Here is an 18,070-nt window from a genome sequence, read left to right as displayed (position 1 = left end):
CATACAACATGAATGTTCCAGGTTTAAAAAACACCACCACACAAAAAACCCCAACAGCTTGCTAAGTGAACATCCAAGACAGATTCTTCAAGTACATCTGGAAAGCAGTGGTTGCACGGAGGACATTTACATCAGGACTCTGACAGCTGCTACACAGATACTTATAACTACTGCAGATCAAACATTTGCTTCAAATTCAGATTTTACTCTCATCTAAACGGCTAATCCATGTCTAGCTTGGTAAACTGATGGCACTGAACTTCATAAATAAAAAAATATAAGCTGTGCCTTTCAGCACTTGGATCTGGCTTGCAGGAGACAGTACTGTAACATTACAAACACTTTATCTGATAAAACGTTGAGATGAAGTTTCTTCTACCTATGTTCTGTGGTTGCTTACATGTATAAAAGGTGTTAGGTCAATTTGGAGGGAAACATACAGAACAATTTGGTCAGTACCCACCCAGTGGAAGACAAGGATCAACTTGACGGGAGGGGGGAACAGTAAGCTAGTCGAGGGAAGGGGAATAATCAATCAAAAACATTTCTCAAAATCTGGACAGCTGTGATGCAAAAAAAAAAAAAAAAAGAGACTAAACATGAAGAGAGAGGCATCCTGTTATCAGACCTAATATAGAAAACAAATCAACACTCTCTTACACTTTACATACAAAACCACCCCACTACAGAACAAGGAGACAACAGTCTCTAACCTGTATATTTGTTATGACTCCCTAAAATAACAGTATGCTCAGCTCTGATTTACTGACATGAAAATGGTGGTAGCATCAGAGGGAGACCATAGGAAAATCTGTACAAGGGTAAGCACCAATTTACAGGTAACATATCTTTAACTAAGACACAAATGTAGTAAATATATGAAGCATAGATAACCACAAAAACATTCAAGTTACCAATGGAAACCAAACCACCCAGAAAGGCTCTACATCACATAATAGTCTCCAAGAACAATGGTATATGAGAAAGTTAAATTTACACCACGTTATTATCAAAAAAGAAGGAAAAAGGAAAAAGCAGTAACAAAATAGTTTATAGGAGAAGGAGAAAAAAACGTTACTTTGGAACATCTGAAGCTATATCAATAAACAATTACTTTTTAATAGAAAATCACCTCATACGAAGAGATTGGACTGTTTATAATCCAATAGGCCATTTTGTACCTCTGTAGGAAATCATTCTTTGAAAGCTGAAGTCCCAAAAGACAGTTGAAATTAAATGTTAATGTTCAACATTCACAAAAAAACAGGGAAACGGTCCAAGAGGTACAAACCAAAGAGAGAGAATCTTTAAGAGGTTATACAGGATTAAAGTAATTCCTGCTCTAGCTATACTAAGGTCAACAAAGGTACCTCAGAGAAAAACCTGGTCCATGATATGTAAAATACTTAGTAGCCTAGTTCTGTTCAAATAGGTATTTTCTTCCAAATGTGATTATGAAAGAATCACTTGATTTGCAGACAACTTACAAAGAATTCTACAATGTTAAAATTATCTAGTTGGTTAGGAGGCATTAACTCTTTCAGGAATATACTTCTTTAAGCAAAATTAAACAGCCTAAAATAGTTACTACTTTAATTTGCCTTCATGTTGAGTTTCATTTTATGAAACCATCTGAAACGCAGTTTGCACACAGTAACTTATGTGACTGTTCTGTCTTCCCTTCTATACCATTTTCTATGCACCTCCCACCACCAAGCATCTCAGTTTGCAATTATATGGCACATAACACGAAGATATGCACATACACAAAGACTTCTCTTTCTGAACATCGTCCAGTTCTAATCCTTCACATTCTCCGCTGTGGAGGTCATTTCTGTCTTGGCTGGTCAAAGATGGTCTAAAACTGACATAAGCATGTCTTCTTCCATATCTTCTACCCGTAATAGTTTGATAGCCTCCTGCTGGTTTGGGCCAGGCAGGTTTGCCAGCTTCTTGTCCCATTGCTACATGAGATGATTAAAAAGAAACAGACAGACAAAAAACTGTATTAGACAACAACATCTCCTTATAATTCCCCTCCTTCCAACAATTTTATGCAATTTTTTTTAAAGCACGGAATTTCCCAATTCTCTTCAGTGAGGTTTGGAGATTCTCTGACATACAGTTGCTAAGAACCTGAAGCGCTCTGGGCTTATACGGCATGAAAAATACATAATAACTGAAATTTTCCTCTGTGTTAATTAATATTGACAACCACTGATCTTGTCTTCATCCTAACATATTTGTAGTAAGTAACAGGAACATTGTATAACATATTTTTAAACATGGATGCCACAGGACTTTTTTTTTTTTTTTTTAAATACATGATACACTTCTGCATGTGGGTCTGACACACTACATACGGCAGCGTGCAATAAACTTTTGAAACGTTATAAGGGAAAAGCCTCAGGGTAATGCAACACAAGTCAGCTGGCCCTAGCTAGCTTATCGCTGTGACAGCAAAAGTACAATTAAGCAAACATACTTTCTCAAACAAATATTCCCAAGTCCCAAGGAAGAATGCTTTATTCTTTACCTTCAGGTAAAAGAATATATATATATAGATAGATAGATAGATATAGATATATATATATAGATATTTTCAGGTATATATTTTCAGACAAGGTAATAACCCATGTATTGCTCATACTACTGTAACAACATCCCATATTAATGGATCTTAATGCTTTTATCAAGAAAACATGGAGTAAAGACTACAGGAAACTTGAGAAACAATGGGGGAAAGCTGTCAACACTGTAATGAAGAAAGATTCTACTCCAGCATTAATATTTACTATAAATAAGCTAATATAAGAGTTCATGTCCAAAGGCTGTTGCATATGCAAATGCAATTAGCAGCTCACTGTTTCAGATGTTCAGTGGCTTTTGTGTGTCCCTTTAAGTCACTTTTAAACTTTACTAGATATGGAATTAACATAGTAGTTTTATTGCTCTCCAAAGTCACTGAACTTTGAAAGGCACAAGTTAAAGGTAAGAAAATAAAGTCTGCAACTATCAACCCACAGCTTTCTGAACTTCTGAAAAATGAGAGGAAAGCTTTATTTTTCCTGGCTGCTAAACTGATCTTTCCACTACTCTTTAAGAGGGAATATTTGTATACAAAGATGCCACTGATCAGCAGTTTCTTTATGCAACTTTGAAAAGTTAGTGCTTACAATATGCAGACTGTCAACAAAGGCACGATCGCATATGTACCAACCCCGTGAGAGTTTAGGTTCATTTTTGAAAACTAGCATCCCTGCTGAAGCTGTCATTTTGCTAGGACCGACACACAGGAAACTAACTTTGCTGCTTCCTGTCTAACACAAACCTTAAAGAAAAAAAAAGAAAAAAAAGAAAAAAAAAGGGGAAAAATTAATGAAGGTTTTTTCTCGGTGCTATGCTCAACAGAAATTGCATGATCCCTTAAAGTTTTAACTAAAGCAAATAAAAGAAAATCACCTCTTATAAAGTATAACTTCTGCTAGAAGCTATAGTCTTAACAGCTTCAGGTACGTAAAAACCTCCTACAAGGAAGCTTACAGAACCTGGCACAGCGATTTTGAAAATGTTTGCTAGAAAGCTGCATTTTAGTGGAAGTTCTACAGAGAGTCTCAATACCTTCTGCCTGATCTTCCCTATAGACAAAATCGTTAATGTAAGCAAGTCTCAAACCCAAAAGTGAGCAAAGGGTGCTCAGAATATGGTGAGAAGAAACAGATATATTGCCTCTTTTCCCAATGCCAAAACATGGTATAAAGCACAGCGGAATGAGAAATAGTGGAAAAATAAGTCTGGACTAAACTTAACAAAACTATGTGTAAAATGAAATAACTGCAAAAGAGTCTAAAATATTACTGTTTCATTCCCAGGCGAATTGACAGCAGCAATGAAGACACTTGCTGTGTTTAAAAGTAAAAATCTTTCAAACATTTACAATTCAATTTCTTAAAACTGTAATATTTAAGGTAAAGTAGAACACAAGTAGTCTTATCTAACATTGCCAGGTTCACTTCTGTGACCATTAGCCAAATTACAATAAACTGTTTATTACATGTATGTTGTCTTATAGCTCATCACATTATATATAATGCTCTAAATCTCCCCTAATGAGCGTAATCCCAGTCATCTCTTACTTCCACGATTCTTCCCACACAGGGAATCTCTGCAAGCACAGCCCAGCTCCATGAACCCCGCAGGAGTCCTAACATGTGTGTCACTAGCGGTTTGCTTCTGCGGTGTATTTTCACAAACTTAGGGCAGGTATCAGGGGCTTCTTCTCTCATGCAGTTGGCGGCCATTTACATACAACCTTCGCTTAATATCTTTTCACATATTTGTCCATACCTGCCCAGCACATATCAAGCAGCAGAAGCTAACCTTTACCTATACTATTCTTGCAATCTTTTTGAAGTGCTGCTCCCTAGAAATGTGAAGACTCCCCATGATCTTTGCCAAGAAAGTCTCTGCAACTAATTCCAAAAAAAAAAAAAAAAAAAAAAGTTGGGGAGAAGGGGCAGACGGGAGAAAGATTGACGATTAATTTTCTTAAGTCATCCAGTTAATATTCTTACTAAATCAACCAATAACTCATGTTTTTTCAAGCAAGCTCTGATGATTCTTAATTTTTCACCGACTGTCACGTGGCTGGTTAGCAGACTGCCAAAGGCAGCTGACAATAAAGCAACCACATCCAAACAACTCACAGAGCACAATCCAACAGTTCAGACTAGTAAATCAGCACAGCAATAGAGCCATTTGCCTTCAAAGATGCTGATACAACTTGTTGAAACAAAAAAAGGTAAAAATACAACTGCTTAATCCTTAGTTTGTTCTCTAAAACACAAGTATTCTTCACAAATAAATATAATAGATGTTCACTCAAGAGAGTCAAACTCACTAAATTTGAATGTTTCTATTTTTCAAATTGAAGTTCATAGCATGCAAAGACTTTAAGCTGGGTGCAATACGCTACAGCTTTCTGTTCCAAATAATTCTTTCACATATACACTACCCCATCTTGTATTTGTTTTAAAAAGATACATTATGCAGCTATGAGCACTAAAAAAGCTCTGAATTTCTCTGCTCTGAGAGGGATTTATTAGATAGGAAATAAAAACATTCATCTTTCACTAAAAGTTTAAATAGCACATTTGGATTAACGGAGACTCGAATTTCTATCTAGATACAAATCTCAAGGGAGGGAGCCACAAATCTATTTGCCTACACGCCTTCAGTGAGCAAAGTTTTGGCCCCTAAATTCAGAGGCCAAGCTACAGGCCATCCTTCAGGCAATCAAGTTCCCGCAGCCTGGAATATCCTCTCTCAGTTCTTTCTCCCTGGCTAAGGCAGCCTGAGAAGCGGGCATTGCTCTATCTGACAACCGGTTCAGCAGGCCTGTTCAAAATATGCCCAATACCTACTAAGAGGATACAGCTCTGAAAAAACAGACCAGTCTTAGAGACACCTTTTTTAAAAGCAAGGCCAACATGAAAGGACATGCTTCCCTTTTGATGCAACACACCAGTGATTAAGTATGGTATGGGAAACAGGTTATTTATCCGCTTTTCAGGCTAATTTATACCCCCACCTCCATCCTTCTAGAAGGATACCACAGTCACCCGAGCCCATCACAAGTTCCTTAGCAGCTGTCACCCAGCAGAAAGGTATTTTAGATTACCAGACACAGATTTAAAAAAAAAAAAAAAAAAAAAACACACACACAAGAGGGAATGGCTCCTAAAAGACATAAAGCATAAACCATAGGTTAAGCAGAGAGAGATCTAGGTCTGGCCTTTCTGAGGCAACGCCACAATCGCTGGTGCATAGCGCCGTACTTCCTCTTTATCTCTACAAATATTGCACTATGGATTCCAGTCCCTAGAGCCAGCAGCCTATAGGCTGTAACGTTTAAAGTCTGGGAATTTAGACTCAAATCCATTTGACTCTGCATAATCAACTTGTCCCCTTGCCCGTCAAAAAATTTTTCTAAAAGTAGCACGTTAACATTAAAGGTTAACTGTAGTTGTACACATACATATGTTCACAGCACAGCATCCATAAATGATTCGTTAATTCAATCAAAATCCTACGTATAAATCTCAAATCCTTTTAATCTACAGAGCCACATTTAGGACAACTACAATCTCCTGTGCAGGTAGCTGGTAAGTCCTCTGACAGGACTCCGAACCTCAAGCAATATCCATTTAAATCCTGACACCCACACTTACTCTTTTCTTCATTATCTTTGATTCTCCTCTGTCCTCTCAATTTCTTCACGTTCTAGAAACTAGAAAGAAGAGAAGCTGCTTTCTGGGATCAAGAAATGTACATCCTAGATCTACGATACTATTCAAATGATTAACCACCACCTACATCAATGTAAGATATCATTACAACCTACACCTGACTTTTGAACAGGGCAATTTGACTGCAACAGAGGAAGGCAGGTTTGTCATGCTGGTGGTTCTCAGAACTACTGTGAACTGCTTGGATAGCATCATTTTGTTTGATTAGTTTGAGCAGAGAAAGCAACAAAATTGGAAGAGACAGATCTGGGAACAGAGATATCAAAAGGGCTAACTACTAGTTTTTCCTCTATGATATGACAATACCCTGGCCACAGAATTCTTTAATAACTTATGGACCTACCAAACTTTAATTAATAAAATGAACACGTACTAACTACACATAGCCTGTTATACACACTGTTCTCTCTGCAATTACAAAATATAATTGTGGATAGCAACACAGAAAACGCGTGAGGGGGGAGGCAGGGCAACTTTTTATACCTCACAGGCTCAAGTCTGCAAAGAATCAGTATTCATATTACAGGCTAGATTTTGAAAATACTGAAGGGTTCCATTTAGTTACCTAGTTAATGGACAAGAGATTGGCAAAGATCTCTTTGTAACACTTTTGGCCAGATACAATATTAAAGACCGGGCACTCATTTTTATTTTAAAAAAATCCCAGTTTATCTAAACAGTTCTGAATACCTTTAATAAAAATCTTGCCTTTTTTTGCAAGAGCTGAAATACTGAAAGTCTTCCCTTATACACCTAGCAATTTTTTTTCAGTTTAAGCAGAAAATTGATTTTCATGACTTCCACTGAAAAAAACCTCCTGGAAACCTCACAGGGAACATTTTCTGTTAAGTACTCCGTCTGATTTGCCTGCACCTTATTTTCACCCTATCACGTCCAGTTTAGTTTCTTGTTATCATTCACATATACAGTCACCTCCTAGGGCTATCATATATCTAATGGAAGAGAGGGAAGTAGAGATGGAGGGAGAGAGTAAGAGTGGCAACCCTACATAACAGAAAGGGAAGAACCAGTGCCAAGTGTTTTCCATCCAATTTCATGCCTCAGTTGAAGGTGCCCAGGTGGGACTGCCTTGCAATACCAGCCCCTCCCTTATCCAGTCTCTCCATTTCCCTACCCCGGGGGGCTTTTCTCTATTCGAACTCCAAAGGTTCAAGAGGAAGAGCAGAACTAGCTTGGTTGTAGCACCTTGATAGTTGCTTGCAGTTGATTCACCTGATCTGAATCAGCCGTCCGCATGCATAACCTTGGCTCATGGCACATATGAATAGCCTATGAATTAGACTAACACTCATTTATTGAAGCCCATAATGGCCAGCCCACAAATTTCTTTCCTGTAAGTGTTTAAAAAAGGCTAGTAAGTCATCCCATATCTTCTCACTAAAAAACCATTTCACTGAGGATTAAATGGAAAGAGCAACTAAGAATCCAGATGTGCTGAATTCAAGCCTGCGCTCTGTAATCACTGAACTATGTGGCTTCATCTAATTCCTCTTACTACTTCTCATCCACTACCTCTGTCAACTCAATAGTTTTGTTATTTCGTCTAATCTTGGTTGGCTGTAGCTTCCAGCTTTTCAAGGCATGTGACAGTACTGACCAAAAGAATCTACATCAATTTTTTGGTTTAGGCTATAGTACGTTGCACAGATATGCAGTAAGGAAAATAAAGAATATAAGTTCTTACTCAAATTAGTTCAATGTACTTAGCTTCACTCTTCTAATGGGCTGATATAAACAAAATTTATGTTTAAACATACCTACGTTTGAATTGCTACAGATTCCGACTTCAAAGTTGTAACCTTCCTTCCCACTGACCTTTAATACTTACCTTCCTATTACTGACATCAATGAGCAACAGTATGAAAACCTGTATCTTTTTTATAAATAAAAGTACAAAAATGTAGAACTGTTAAAGACATTAAAGCTTATCTGCAGCTCAGGACTGTGGATTGCTTAATGTCAGCTGCATGTTTAGAACACAAAACACATTGGCAAATTGGTGACCATGCAATACTCAGAAAGACATTCCACGGCTGGTTCGTTTTTAGGGGAAAATTTTGGCTCCATTAATAATTGGGAAGATATTGAGAGTCTCTCCAAAAGCATTCAAAAAGAAAGAGAAACAAAGAAGAGTTCTCTGACTAAGCAAGCCAGAGAGAAAACTAGATCACAAAGGAACCATAGCTATTTTTCTATTTAAAGAAAAAATGCAAAGCCCTGCTACACTGACAGTTTTACCATATTAAAGGCAGGCAGAGAAGAAATGATTGTTACTTTTCACTGTTTTTTTCCCTATTCCTAACCTTCCTTCTTCATATCAAAATCCCCAAGCATTTGTTGCTGTGACAACTCCCAGAAGTGACCATCATGATTGATCAACATGAAATACATCACATCTCCTCCAAGAGCAGGAAGCCAAATTTATATGGCATCAAAAGAGCGATTACATGATTTCTCATTGATTTACAGCACTTCATAATTAAAGAAACTACTGAAGTATCCAATCTAAACATCATCCATCCTTTACACCACAATTCAACTATGTTATCCCTAAATTAAGCACAGTAATTGAAGTTCAACAAAAAACCTAACTTGTGTTTTTGTCTTACCAAAATTACAGAACTAAAACCTAGTATAAGCTAGCTTTAACTTGAGGACATGAAAAGATGGAATAACTGCCGTTACCTCAGTAGTTTTTTCTGATAGTTACTCACTCTATTAAAACAATAAAACCAAAACAAAAAAAAATCCAATATCCTAAATCCAGGCCTAATTTTACATTCAAATTTGCTTGTCCTCAGATTCTAGCTATTCAATCTAGCGGAAAACAGAATAACAAGATCAAGAGCATTTTAATGGCCACTATTTTCTGCTACAGAAGGTATTTAAATGGGTTTTTCTTTGTTTGAAGGTCACTTTGCTCATCTAAAACAAATATGTCTCTATGAAGTGTTTTCTGCAGTCCTTCAATAATTCGTATCTCTGTCACACTTTCTCAAATTTTTGCAACATCCTTCAAAAAAAAACCACATGCATATTTGGTCTCAATCTCCCCAACTCTTGACGAAGAAGTAAAAATAATCTCCTCTCTCATACCCAGTGCTCTTTTTTCTTTTATATCTATTAATTACAGAAGCCATTTTCTGCCACAATGTAAAAAATAGGCACTCTTGCTCAAGATTTTAAAAGGGAACGCATGTAATATTGACACAATTACTGTTTTCCACCTTATAGTCTTAAAAGGTTTACTTGTGTTCTGAAAAGTATAATAATGTATTTGTACTACAAAGTATTTTGTTCAAACTGGTGAAACTTAAAAACAATTCAGGTTCTTGATACTGATTCCTCTACCCAGCTAGTTCTGAGTCATCATTAAACCATACCCCAAACAGTGCAGACAAAAGTTGCAGGTAAAAGAATCTTCACGTTATCTTTTAAACTATACTAACTAATAGTCTGCATCTGCAGCCAGTCTTCCAAATCTCTCTCTTTCCTGCAGGTATTTCTGGAAGCCTCTAAGAGCAGATGAATTAAAAAGAAATTTGAATTAGCATGGAGAACTTCTAGTTTTGTAAGCGGCAGTGCTCAGGAAGGTAGAGAGATTCCCTGTTTCGTTTGACAGGAGAAAGGTGTGAAATAAGATAAATATTTCAGTAATTTAAGACAACATACCATTGGCACCATTTGTCCCTTCCCTCGCTATGGGCAGATTAACACCAAAATTCTTGAAATGTTTTATTATGTTCACAAACTTCAAACTACATACACTGGCCTGTTTGCACTAAGAATAATGAATCTTCCGTTGGAACTTACCTTCATTGACTGGGATTTATCTAAACCTTGGAGAATCATACTATAAGTAAATTAAATATTTTCTAAAAAATCTGATTTATGGATTTGAAAGCTTCTTCTTCAAAGCCTTTGGTTGAGCAGTGACTTTAGATTGCTCGCTGGGTTAATTGAAAATCAAATATTAGTTCTTTCCATAAGCAGTATCAGCTCAGACGTACATTAACAAATAGCGCATGCTTCAGGGATTTATTTTTCAGGCTTTAATTGTTGCCTTTTTGTTAACCTTTCAGGTTATTCTGTAGTCTCCTTTAAGCATATGAATGCTTAAAGTCAATGTTTTTACTATAGCTCCTTATCTTTGCTCCAGGCTGAAAGTAGCCGGTACTCCACACTTAATAAACTGGCAGCTGGCCTTCCACTGAATTCACTTTAAATGAAAATAACTCCCCCCCCCTCCTTTTTTTTTTTTTTTTGTTCACCTCCCAGATTACAGAGGCTGACTACTTCACTATGACTGAAACGGCAGCTGGCTGCATCTTAGAGCAGACTGACTAATCCAGGTCTCTGGAATCTCAGTAGCTCTAAGTACGCTTGTAGCGAACACAAATCATGTATTTTCCATTGGGGGCCTAGCGTCAGAAGCACAGTATAGACAATGTAAGATATACGAATGTCTTTGCAAAGAAACAAGATGCTTGTTATCACCTTGCCCGCTTGAACTACAAAGGTAATTCTGTATTTAATGTTATTTAGAGAGCTAATAAAAATACTAGTCACATCACATTTATACTTTATGACCTTGAGAAACACTGTTGGGCTCTTTACACTTAGTTAGGTCACTCCAAACTAAACTCATAATTTAAAATTATACATACACATTTGGTGACAGCATGTTTATACTTATCACACGCCCTGGACCCTATCAATTGTGAATAACCAGAGTCCGTGCTAGTGACAATATAGTAATGATCCCAGGTGGTCAGATGTCCTTGCACACATCCCCCTCCCCCATGCGCCTTCCAGCCCTATTCCCTACAGTAAGGGCACACTGTCTGTACTACCTCCCTTTCAGCTCCAGTAGCAGGAAGGTGAAGGAATTAGAATCGGATTTGCTTGTTCCTCTCCCTCCAGCCAGGCTGGAAACCACAGTTGCAGCACACAGTCAGACAGCTGGAAACAAGGGAATAGAAAAGGCGGTTGTGTATTTCTGGAGCTGAGGGGGAGGTGAGGGATTTGGTTCCAGCGCACTCTCCCACTGCAATTTTGATCATGGGCTGAAGTCCCAGTCTCCAAAGAACCTCAAACCCTAGATGAGTAGTGAGAGATTGCTCTTCCGGAGGAGTGAGGAAGAGACAAAAGCAAAGTGAGACCTCCAAACAGATCCCATCTCCCAGAAATTTAACAGCATTTTAATGCCTCGTTACAGTGCCTGAAGCCATATTTATTTATTTATTTACTAGTTGTGCCTTAAAATACCAATAGTTAACAGTCAGCACTTCAGAAGATAGAAATTCTAACGTGCTACTTCAGACCAAAATAAATAAATAAATAAATAAAAAGCAACAGCTTCCTCTGCCATCAGAAGAGGTCTGAAGATGAATTTGAAGTAGGCTTCTTGTTTCTATTTTTCCTTACTCATGAATACAATTAGTCTTAGACAGCTCAAGGCCATAAACATACGGAAGTGCCAGACACTGTGTTAACTTAGCAGATACCCCTTGGATCTGCCTGAAAAGGTATTAAACAAATGTAAACAAAACTACTACTAACAACGAAAAAGGTTCTCCACCTCCCCACATGTACATTTTAACATAGAACCCCCTCCCCCCCCCCAAAAAAAAAACCAACAAGATCTCTATAAAATATTCCGATATGGATCTGCATCTCTTCCCAAATACCAAAAAGAGGGTACAAACACCAATGGGACGTTTAAACTGATACCAGCTTCCTTTCACTTCAGTACTAAACACAGTTTCCATTTTGGATGTATGTAGGTGTTTATCCTCAGTTTTGCAGTTCTGCATGCATTTTGTGCCATAAACATAAAACCTAAGCTCTAAGAAACAGGGGGGGGAAGAGTGGAAATATTTCAGTCTATTAAGGCACAAATATAAAAAGCTAAATTTTCACATTTATTAGTGCATTAGTCAATATGCGGGTTAGAAAGAAGCACGACCATTAATATTTTGGGCATCGTTTGCATAACCCAGTCTCAATTAATGACCTACTACAATGAGCACATATAGTCACGACTTTGTCCAAATCATGAGAGATTTGCTAAAAACTTCAAAGGGAACATGGGCTGGCACTACACAAATGATTGCCGGTTCAAGTATATGCAGGAAAGAACTTAAAACACTTGCCTTGATTTAAATACGTAAAAAATAATCAGAGAGCAATTAATATTTAGTAAAGTCCTGAAGAAAAGGAGAAATAGATTTTCTTCAAGGCCAGAACTTCTTACAAGTTGAGCCCAGGCAGCATCTCTCATATAGAGGTATCTGATCAGGTGAGCTGGACAAACCAGTATCTTTACACAGTCCCTTTCTATCCTCAGACATCCCTCTGCAGTTCAAGATCCCACACAGTCCCCTGTTCTTCATTGAGTCTCCTCACCAACATGAGTTCACAGAAAACACCTGCGTTGCCGTTTGCCACTTGTCCACTTCAGCCAAAGAGCCAGGGTTAGGTGGGCTTACTCTGATGCTGCCTTAGCTGTGGTTACAACAGTTGCAGTCAAGCTGTAAACCAGACTTAGTGAACTCACTCAGCGTTACCAAATCCCCTTCTTTGAGGGGCTATTCCTATTTTTGTTTTCTAAAGCTAGATCAGCTCAATGGATAGCTGCATTAGCACAACCGAGGTGGTGGAACAGAGCCAGAAGTAAGCAGCCAGCGGCAGGACTCGCTAAACAAACTCTGCTGCCAAAGCCCCTGCATCCCTGCACCATGCACTTGTTCTCCACTGAGCACTGATCTGTAAGCATTCTGGTGCTGACTTTTCACCATCCTCCTATCATTTAGCTGCTCCATCCTCATGCTAAGCTTCTGCATTATTTTTGCATTGAATTAATCTGATTTTAGCCTTTTCTTCCCAAGTCTCTCTACTCTCTTTCACAAAACTGAAAATTGTTTAAATGCATCACTTTCCTCTGCCTTGACTTTGACAGGACATGAAAGTTTGTCCTACAAATTGCCAGCTCCAGCTTACCATAATAATTGCTCTTCCAGCTTTTATTCTGAGGAATATCTATGATAGAAATTCTACAATAAAATCTCATTTCAAGAGAGACAGAAGATTAAATAACTGAAGTACTAAAAGCCTTTAATGTATTGTGTATATGCCATCTGTATTAACTAATTAAGAACAAGACCTTGCCACCCTCATCCTCCCTCGGAAAACAAGCCTTACAGTTTTAAGATTAAAAACCCTAACATAACTTTGCCAGTGGCCCTTATAGTGATGTGTTCTGCTAATAAAAGTACACTACTAAGGGTTGACAATCATCAACTGAAACTTCATCTCTCTCTCCTTTCCCAACAACAGAAATTTTCATAGTCTAAATATTTGTACTAAATTAATGGGCATGGAAGTAGCAATTTTTAAATCAACTACTTTTTAAAAGACATCTAGAAATTCAGGCCTTATTTTCAGTAAAAGGTACCCTTGTAGACTGTCTCCCTCCTCTCTCCCTCCCACTCAAATTACTACTCCACCAAAGAAATAAAAACAAAAAACCCCAAAGTTTTTGTTTGCTCTTTTTCCTTCACCTATTACCTTCACATTCTGCTTCTCATTTTCAATTCCAATTACTTTCTAGAAGATAATACGTATCTTTTTAAAGCCTAAAGATGTCAAATAGAAGCTGGTACTACAGAAAAGTTCGGTCATTTTATTTAGTTTAGTATACAAGGTTCCATTCTACTTCTGCCAGTGCAAATGACCTCAGCCTACTTCAAGATGTTAGAACAGTCGCTTGCTTTTCCCTTGATAAATTCAGTAAATACTAGATGACAACATAATTCCAAAGTGGAAGTTCAGGTAATTGAAACTCTTACATGAGAAAGAGATACAGCGAAGCAAAAGATCATGTCCAAGGACTTATCTTTGTAATCTGTTATCATCTCTCTCATCTTCACACGTTAACTCAAAACATGTAATTAACATATTCAACTCCAACCAAAGGGCATGTTTTTAAGATTTTTTTTTCCTGAAGAACAGTGAAAATTCACTGCTTTAAACACTGCTTTGCAAAAATTCACTGCTTTGCAAATATTATTCTGGATGTTGAATACAAGGATAACAAAAACGCAATCTCTGATCCAAGTGACAGACTGGAGGGCATACCTATCGTATTTAAGGACCAAGTCAGCTGGGCCTCCAAGTTTAGGAATGGAACGCAAAGCGATTTTAACACGCCTGGGAAGAAAATGAGACCTTTCCCAAAAGACACGTGCAAGATATTATTACGGGTAGGAATAAACAACTGAGCAAATTACTGAAGGGGGAATAATTGCTATGCATAGCTCTGCAGAAGGGCAGTTAAGGATTATAGTGGACCATAAACTGAACACAAGTCAATACTTCCACTCCATTGTGGCAAAAGGCAACGGAGTGAGCAAAGCCTACAAGACATGCAAGGCAACCCTTTTACTCCGTTTGAGATTGTTAAAACTGGATCTAGAATACTGCATACAGTTTTGAGTACTGTCCCTCAGAAAAGATCAGTCTTAAATCGTAGCAAGGAAGACTTCCTTGGCATTTGGAAATGGCATTACAGAAGTGTTTCTACCTGTAGGAATACTGTATCATTTACACAGATTGCCCGGAAAGGCTGAAGAACCTCAGTTAGTGAAGCATCCCACAGAATGGGGTTCAAACAAACATCTAGTGGGAGAGTCACTGCAACTCTGCAGTGGGAGAGGGGAAAAGCTAGACAACCTTATGAGGTCCCTCCCAGCCCTATTTTTGATGATTTAATCATTCCCAAAGGACTTTCAGATATTTATTCTGGTTCTACGCCCTGGAATCACAAGCTTATAGAAATGGGGTTCACAACATTCTCAGCTATTTTGAGGGAGGCAAGGTGGATCCCAACTACTATCTGCTTGCTTTCAACAAACTGGGAAAATAAATTGCAATTCCTCTATTGATCAACTTATGTATTTATTATTCTTAGGCATTTTCTAATATTTCCTCTAAATTTCTAAAAGATTAATGATCTAAATGCTACATGAAATCACACCAATTTTACTAGGAAATAGATACTTGGATTTTTGCCATCTCCTTTTTAAAAACAACAATTTTTCATTTAAAAATCACTTGTTCCAATCTGGAAATACCTCATAGATCTATTACCTAGCAGTCTAAAGTACTCTTGTAGATCTCTAACTCAGAGAACCACTTAGTGTGTGTTTAGCTGCTTTAACATGTTTTAAAGGAAAAGGTGCTGTGTCGTATATGTTTACCTACCATTCAACGTGAGCAATGGAGTATTTTAACTTCATCAACGTTTTAACAGTAGACCCTAGCAAAGGCAGTGCTATGGCTAGCTGAACACACTAAGAAACCCAAGTTACTTTCTATTATTCTGTGGTGTCTTCTTATTGCACATCAATATGAGACAATTTTTAAAGCAAGCACCTTTCTACATTTTCCAAGAAAATTACAGTATCACATCTTCCAAAATCAGTTATACAACTTCTTTGAAGCTATGTTATCTAGCTACAAATACCTTGTTTACCAGGCATGTGATGCAGACTCAGCTACTTAGGATTCTGTGTTGACTACAAAGCCACTAAACAAAGAAGACTTGCTGGGGTTTTTGCTAACGTTTAAAAATCATTTGAGTTATGAAAACTTATCCCTTGATCACTGCAGAATTTTCACCTCTGACACCTGACTGACAGGGAAGAATATTCTGGTGTAACTGATTACGAATTAATCTCCTGAGCAAAAATCAACACTACTACTACCACCAGGATCAATACCATTTCACTGTACTCCACTTTTCTACAGTATCAACCATTCCATACCCAATGTACCATTTCATACCCAATCATCTTGTATTGTTTTTTTCTGCATAATATCTAGCACAGAGGGATTGCAGCTGTTACAGCAATACTTAAAAAACTCAGGGTTTTTTTTTTTTAAGCATCTAGAAAACTTTTGGGCTAATAATTAATTATACACAAATACGAAAAGAACTTGCACATATGTGCAAACTGGAATTCTTTCTGCTTCATAGCCACACATTTAGCTACCTTAAACACTGTATAAGGGTCTAGTATCAAAACATCATGCTTGAAATTTATCAAATTTGAAAAGCTATTTTAAAACTACTTAGAATGATTAACACCATTGGCAGCAGGGCCACTAAATACTTCCCTCCACTGTAACACATAAGCATTTAACAATTCATTCAGCCACACGCTCAGTCGTCTTTGCAGAGTATTCAACTCATTACTAAAAGCTTGTTAGCAATTACCTCAATTTCCAATATAAATAAATAACAGCTTGTTTCACAAAAACTACAAGAACAACCAACCAGATGTGGCCTTTAAGGGAATAAAGGTTCTCGCAAGAGCTACTGCATTTCACTCTTTGGCAGCTCAAGTAAGTGCCCATATATTAAATGAGTAAGCCATTACTCCAAACACTTCAGGATATTCCTGTGATAAACAGCATAAAGTGTGTTTCATTCAAGTTCAGGCTATCAAAAGAAGATAAAGTTTCAAATTTAGGATGAAACTGTCCAGTTGTACTCAGGTTAATGCGTCACATCAGGATACTTGAAATACCCCATAGCTGCTGACATTCTGAAGAGAACGCCAAGGCTAACTAGCTTTCCCGTCCTACTACATTTTGGGCCTATCTATTTTTATGACTTACTCAGATAAAGTTGCTTCTGTAATGCCTTGCAACAACTTTCAAGTTAACTAAACTTTTTAGACACGTTTGCAAACTGAAGTAGATCCAAAGTAGATCTCTGGGACCTGTTCAAATATGCTACTAAATATTTAGACACAAGGCTGGCTCAAGCTTCATTATAATACTGCAGTGGACCGTATCAGACTTTTTCAGCCTTATCCATTAAGGAGCAGAGGATCATTACCATATCAGTGAATAAACAAATTAGAACAAATTTATTCCTGATACTTTTGGTTTGTTCAAAATATTATTCAGAAATACTATGATAAACCTTTATTGAAGTGTAAATCTTGTGCTCATAACTTCAATTACATTTGCAGCTCCAATTATCTCAGATGCCAAACAAACACTACTTACACTGCAAACTATAAGCCAGAGACTGTCTTTCTTATAAACGTATTGTGCTCAGTACAATGGGACTGTGGCTTCTACTGCTGTAGAATACAGTAATAATTTTTGTTTCCTTCAAGCCTACAAAGGCGTAAGAGACAAAGAACCAAACCAAACACAAGCCAGTAAGCACTATGGATTACATACAAGAGAAAGTACTTAAAAAAATGGTAACAATGCGAGCTTAACTTTTTGCTGCTAATATCTACCACAGCACTTCCTGAATCAATCTAGTACCTCGTACCAATATTTTTCATTTGCTTTTTCAACTGCTTTTTATGGAAGTAAATATTTTCATGACAGCAGCCAACTTACCAGGGCAATAATTCATAAACACGTCTTATTTTGATGAGGCTTTGATCTATCAAGAACTTTTGCACACTGCCTTCATTGCCTTGTAATTCACTGAACTAGCAATGAAAATAAGAAAAAAAGTAGACAAATACTTCAAAAAGTGAAACAAGTCTATGCTTACAGGAAGTTAAGTTTAATATTTAAGGCTTCCAAGATTATTTCCAGAGAAAAATTCTGCAGGAAATACTAGTTTCCTGATCTTATGTTTCGATGATTTTTCTAAACAATTTTTGCAGACATTTTCCTTTCCTTAATAAACGAGAAAGTGGGAAATC

At 37.4% G+C, this 18,070-nt stretch overlaps 1 protein-coding gene across 19 annotated transcripts in view; it reads right to left on the bottom strand.

Annotated features, from left to right (window-relative positions):
• Positions 1-18,070, bottom strand: part of PJA2 (praja ring finger ubiquitin ligase 2) — a 157,146-nt gene that overhangs the window by 38,793 nt on the left and 100,283 nt on the right. For 16 of the 19 annotated variants that reach the window (XR_011137700.1, XR_011137701.1, XR_011137702.1 and 13 more), the window contains one exon: positions 1,767-1,964. Coding sequence is in view for 16 of the 19 variants with exons in the window: in XM_068927151.1 (XP_068783252.1) it covers positions 1,767-1,964 (198 nt within the window). In the remaining 3 variants the exon portion in view is untranslated. Of the gene's footprint in view, positions 1-1,766; positions 1,965-3,220; positions 3,331-4,136; positions 4,473-6,230; positions 6,286-18,070 lie in introns of those variants that run through there. The other 3 variants (XM_068927162.1, XM_068927158.1, XM_009685505.2) reach the window with 3 other exon arrangements.

Source organism: Struthio camelus, chromosome Z, assembly GCF_040807025.1.
Source record: "Struthio camelus isolate bStrCam1 chromosome Z, bStrCam1.hap1, whole genome shotgun sequence".
NCBI lineage: Eukaryota > Metazoa > Chordata > Aves > Struthioniformes > Struthionidae > Struthio > Struthio camelus.
This window is presented reverse-complemented; position numbering and strand designations above follow the sequence as displayed.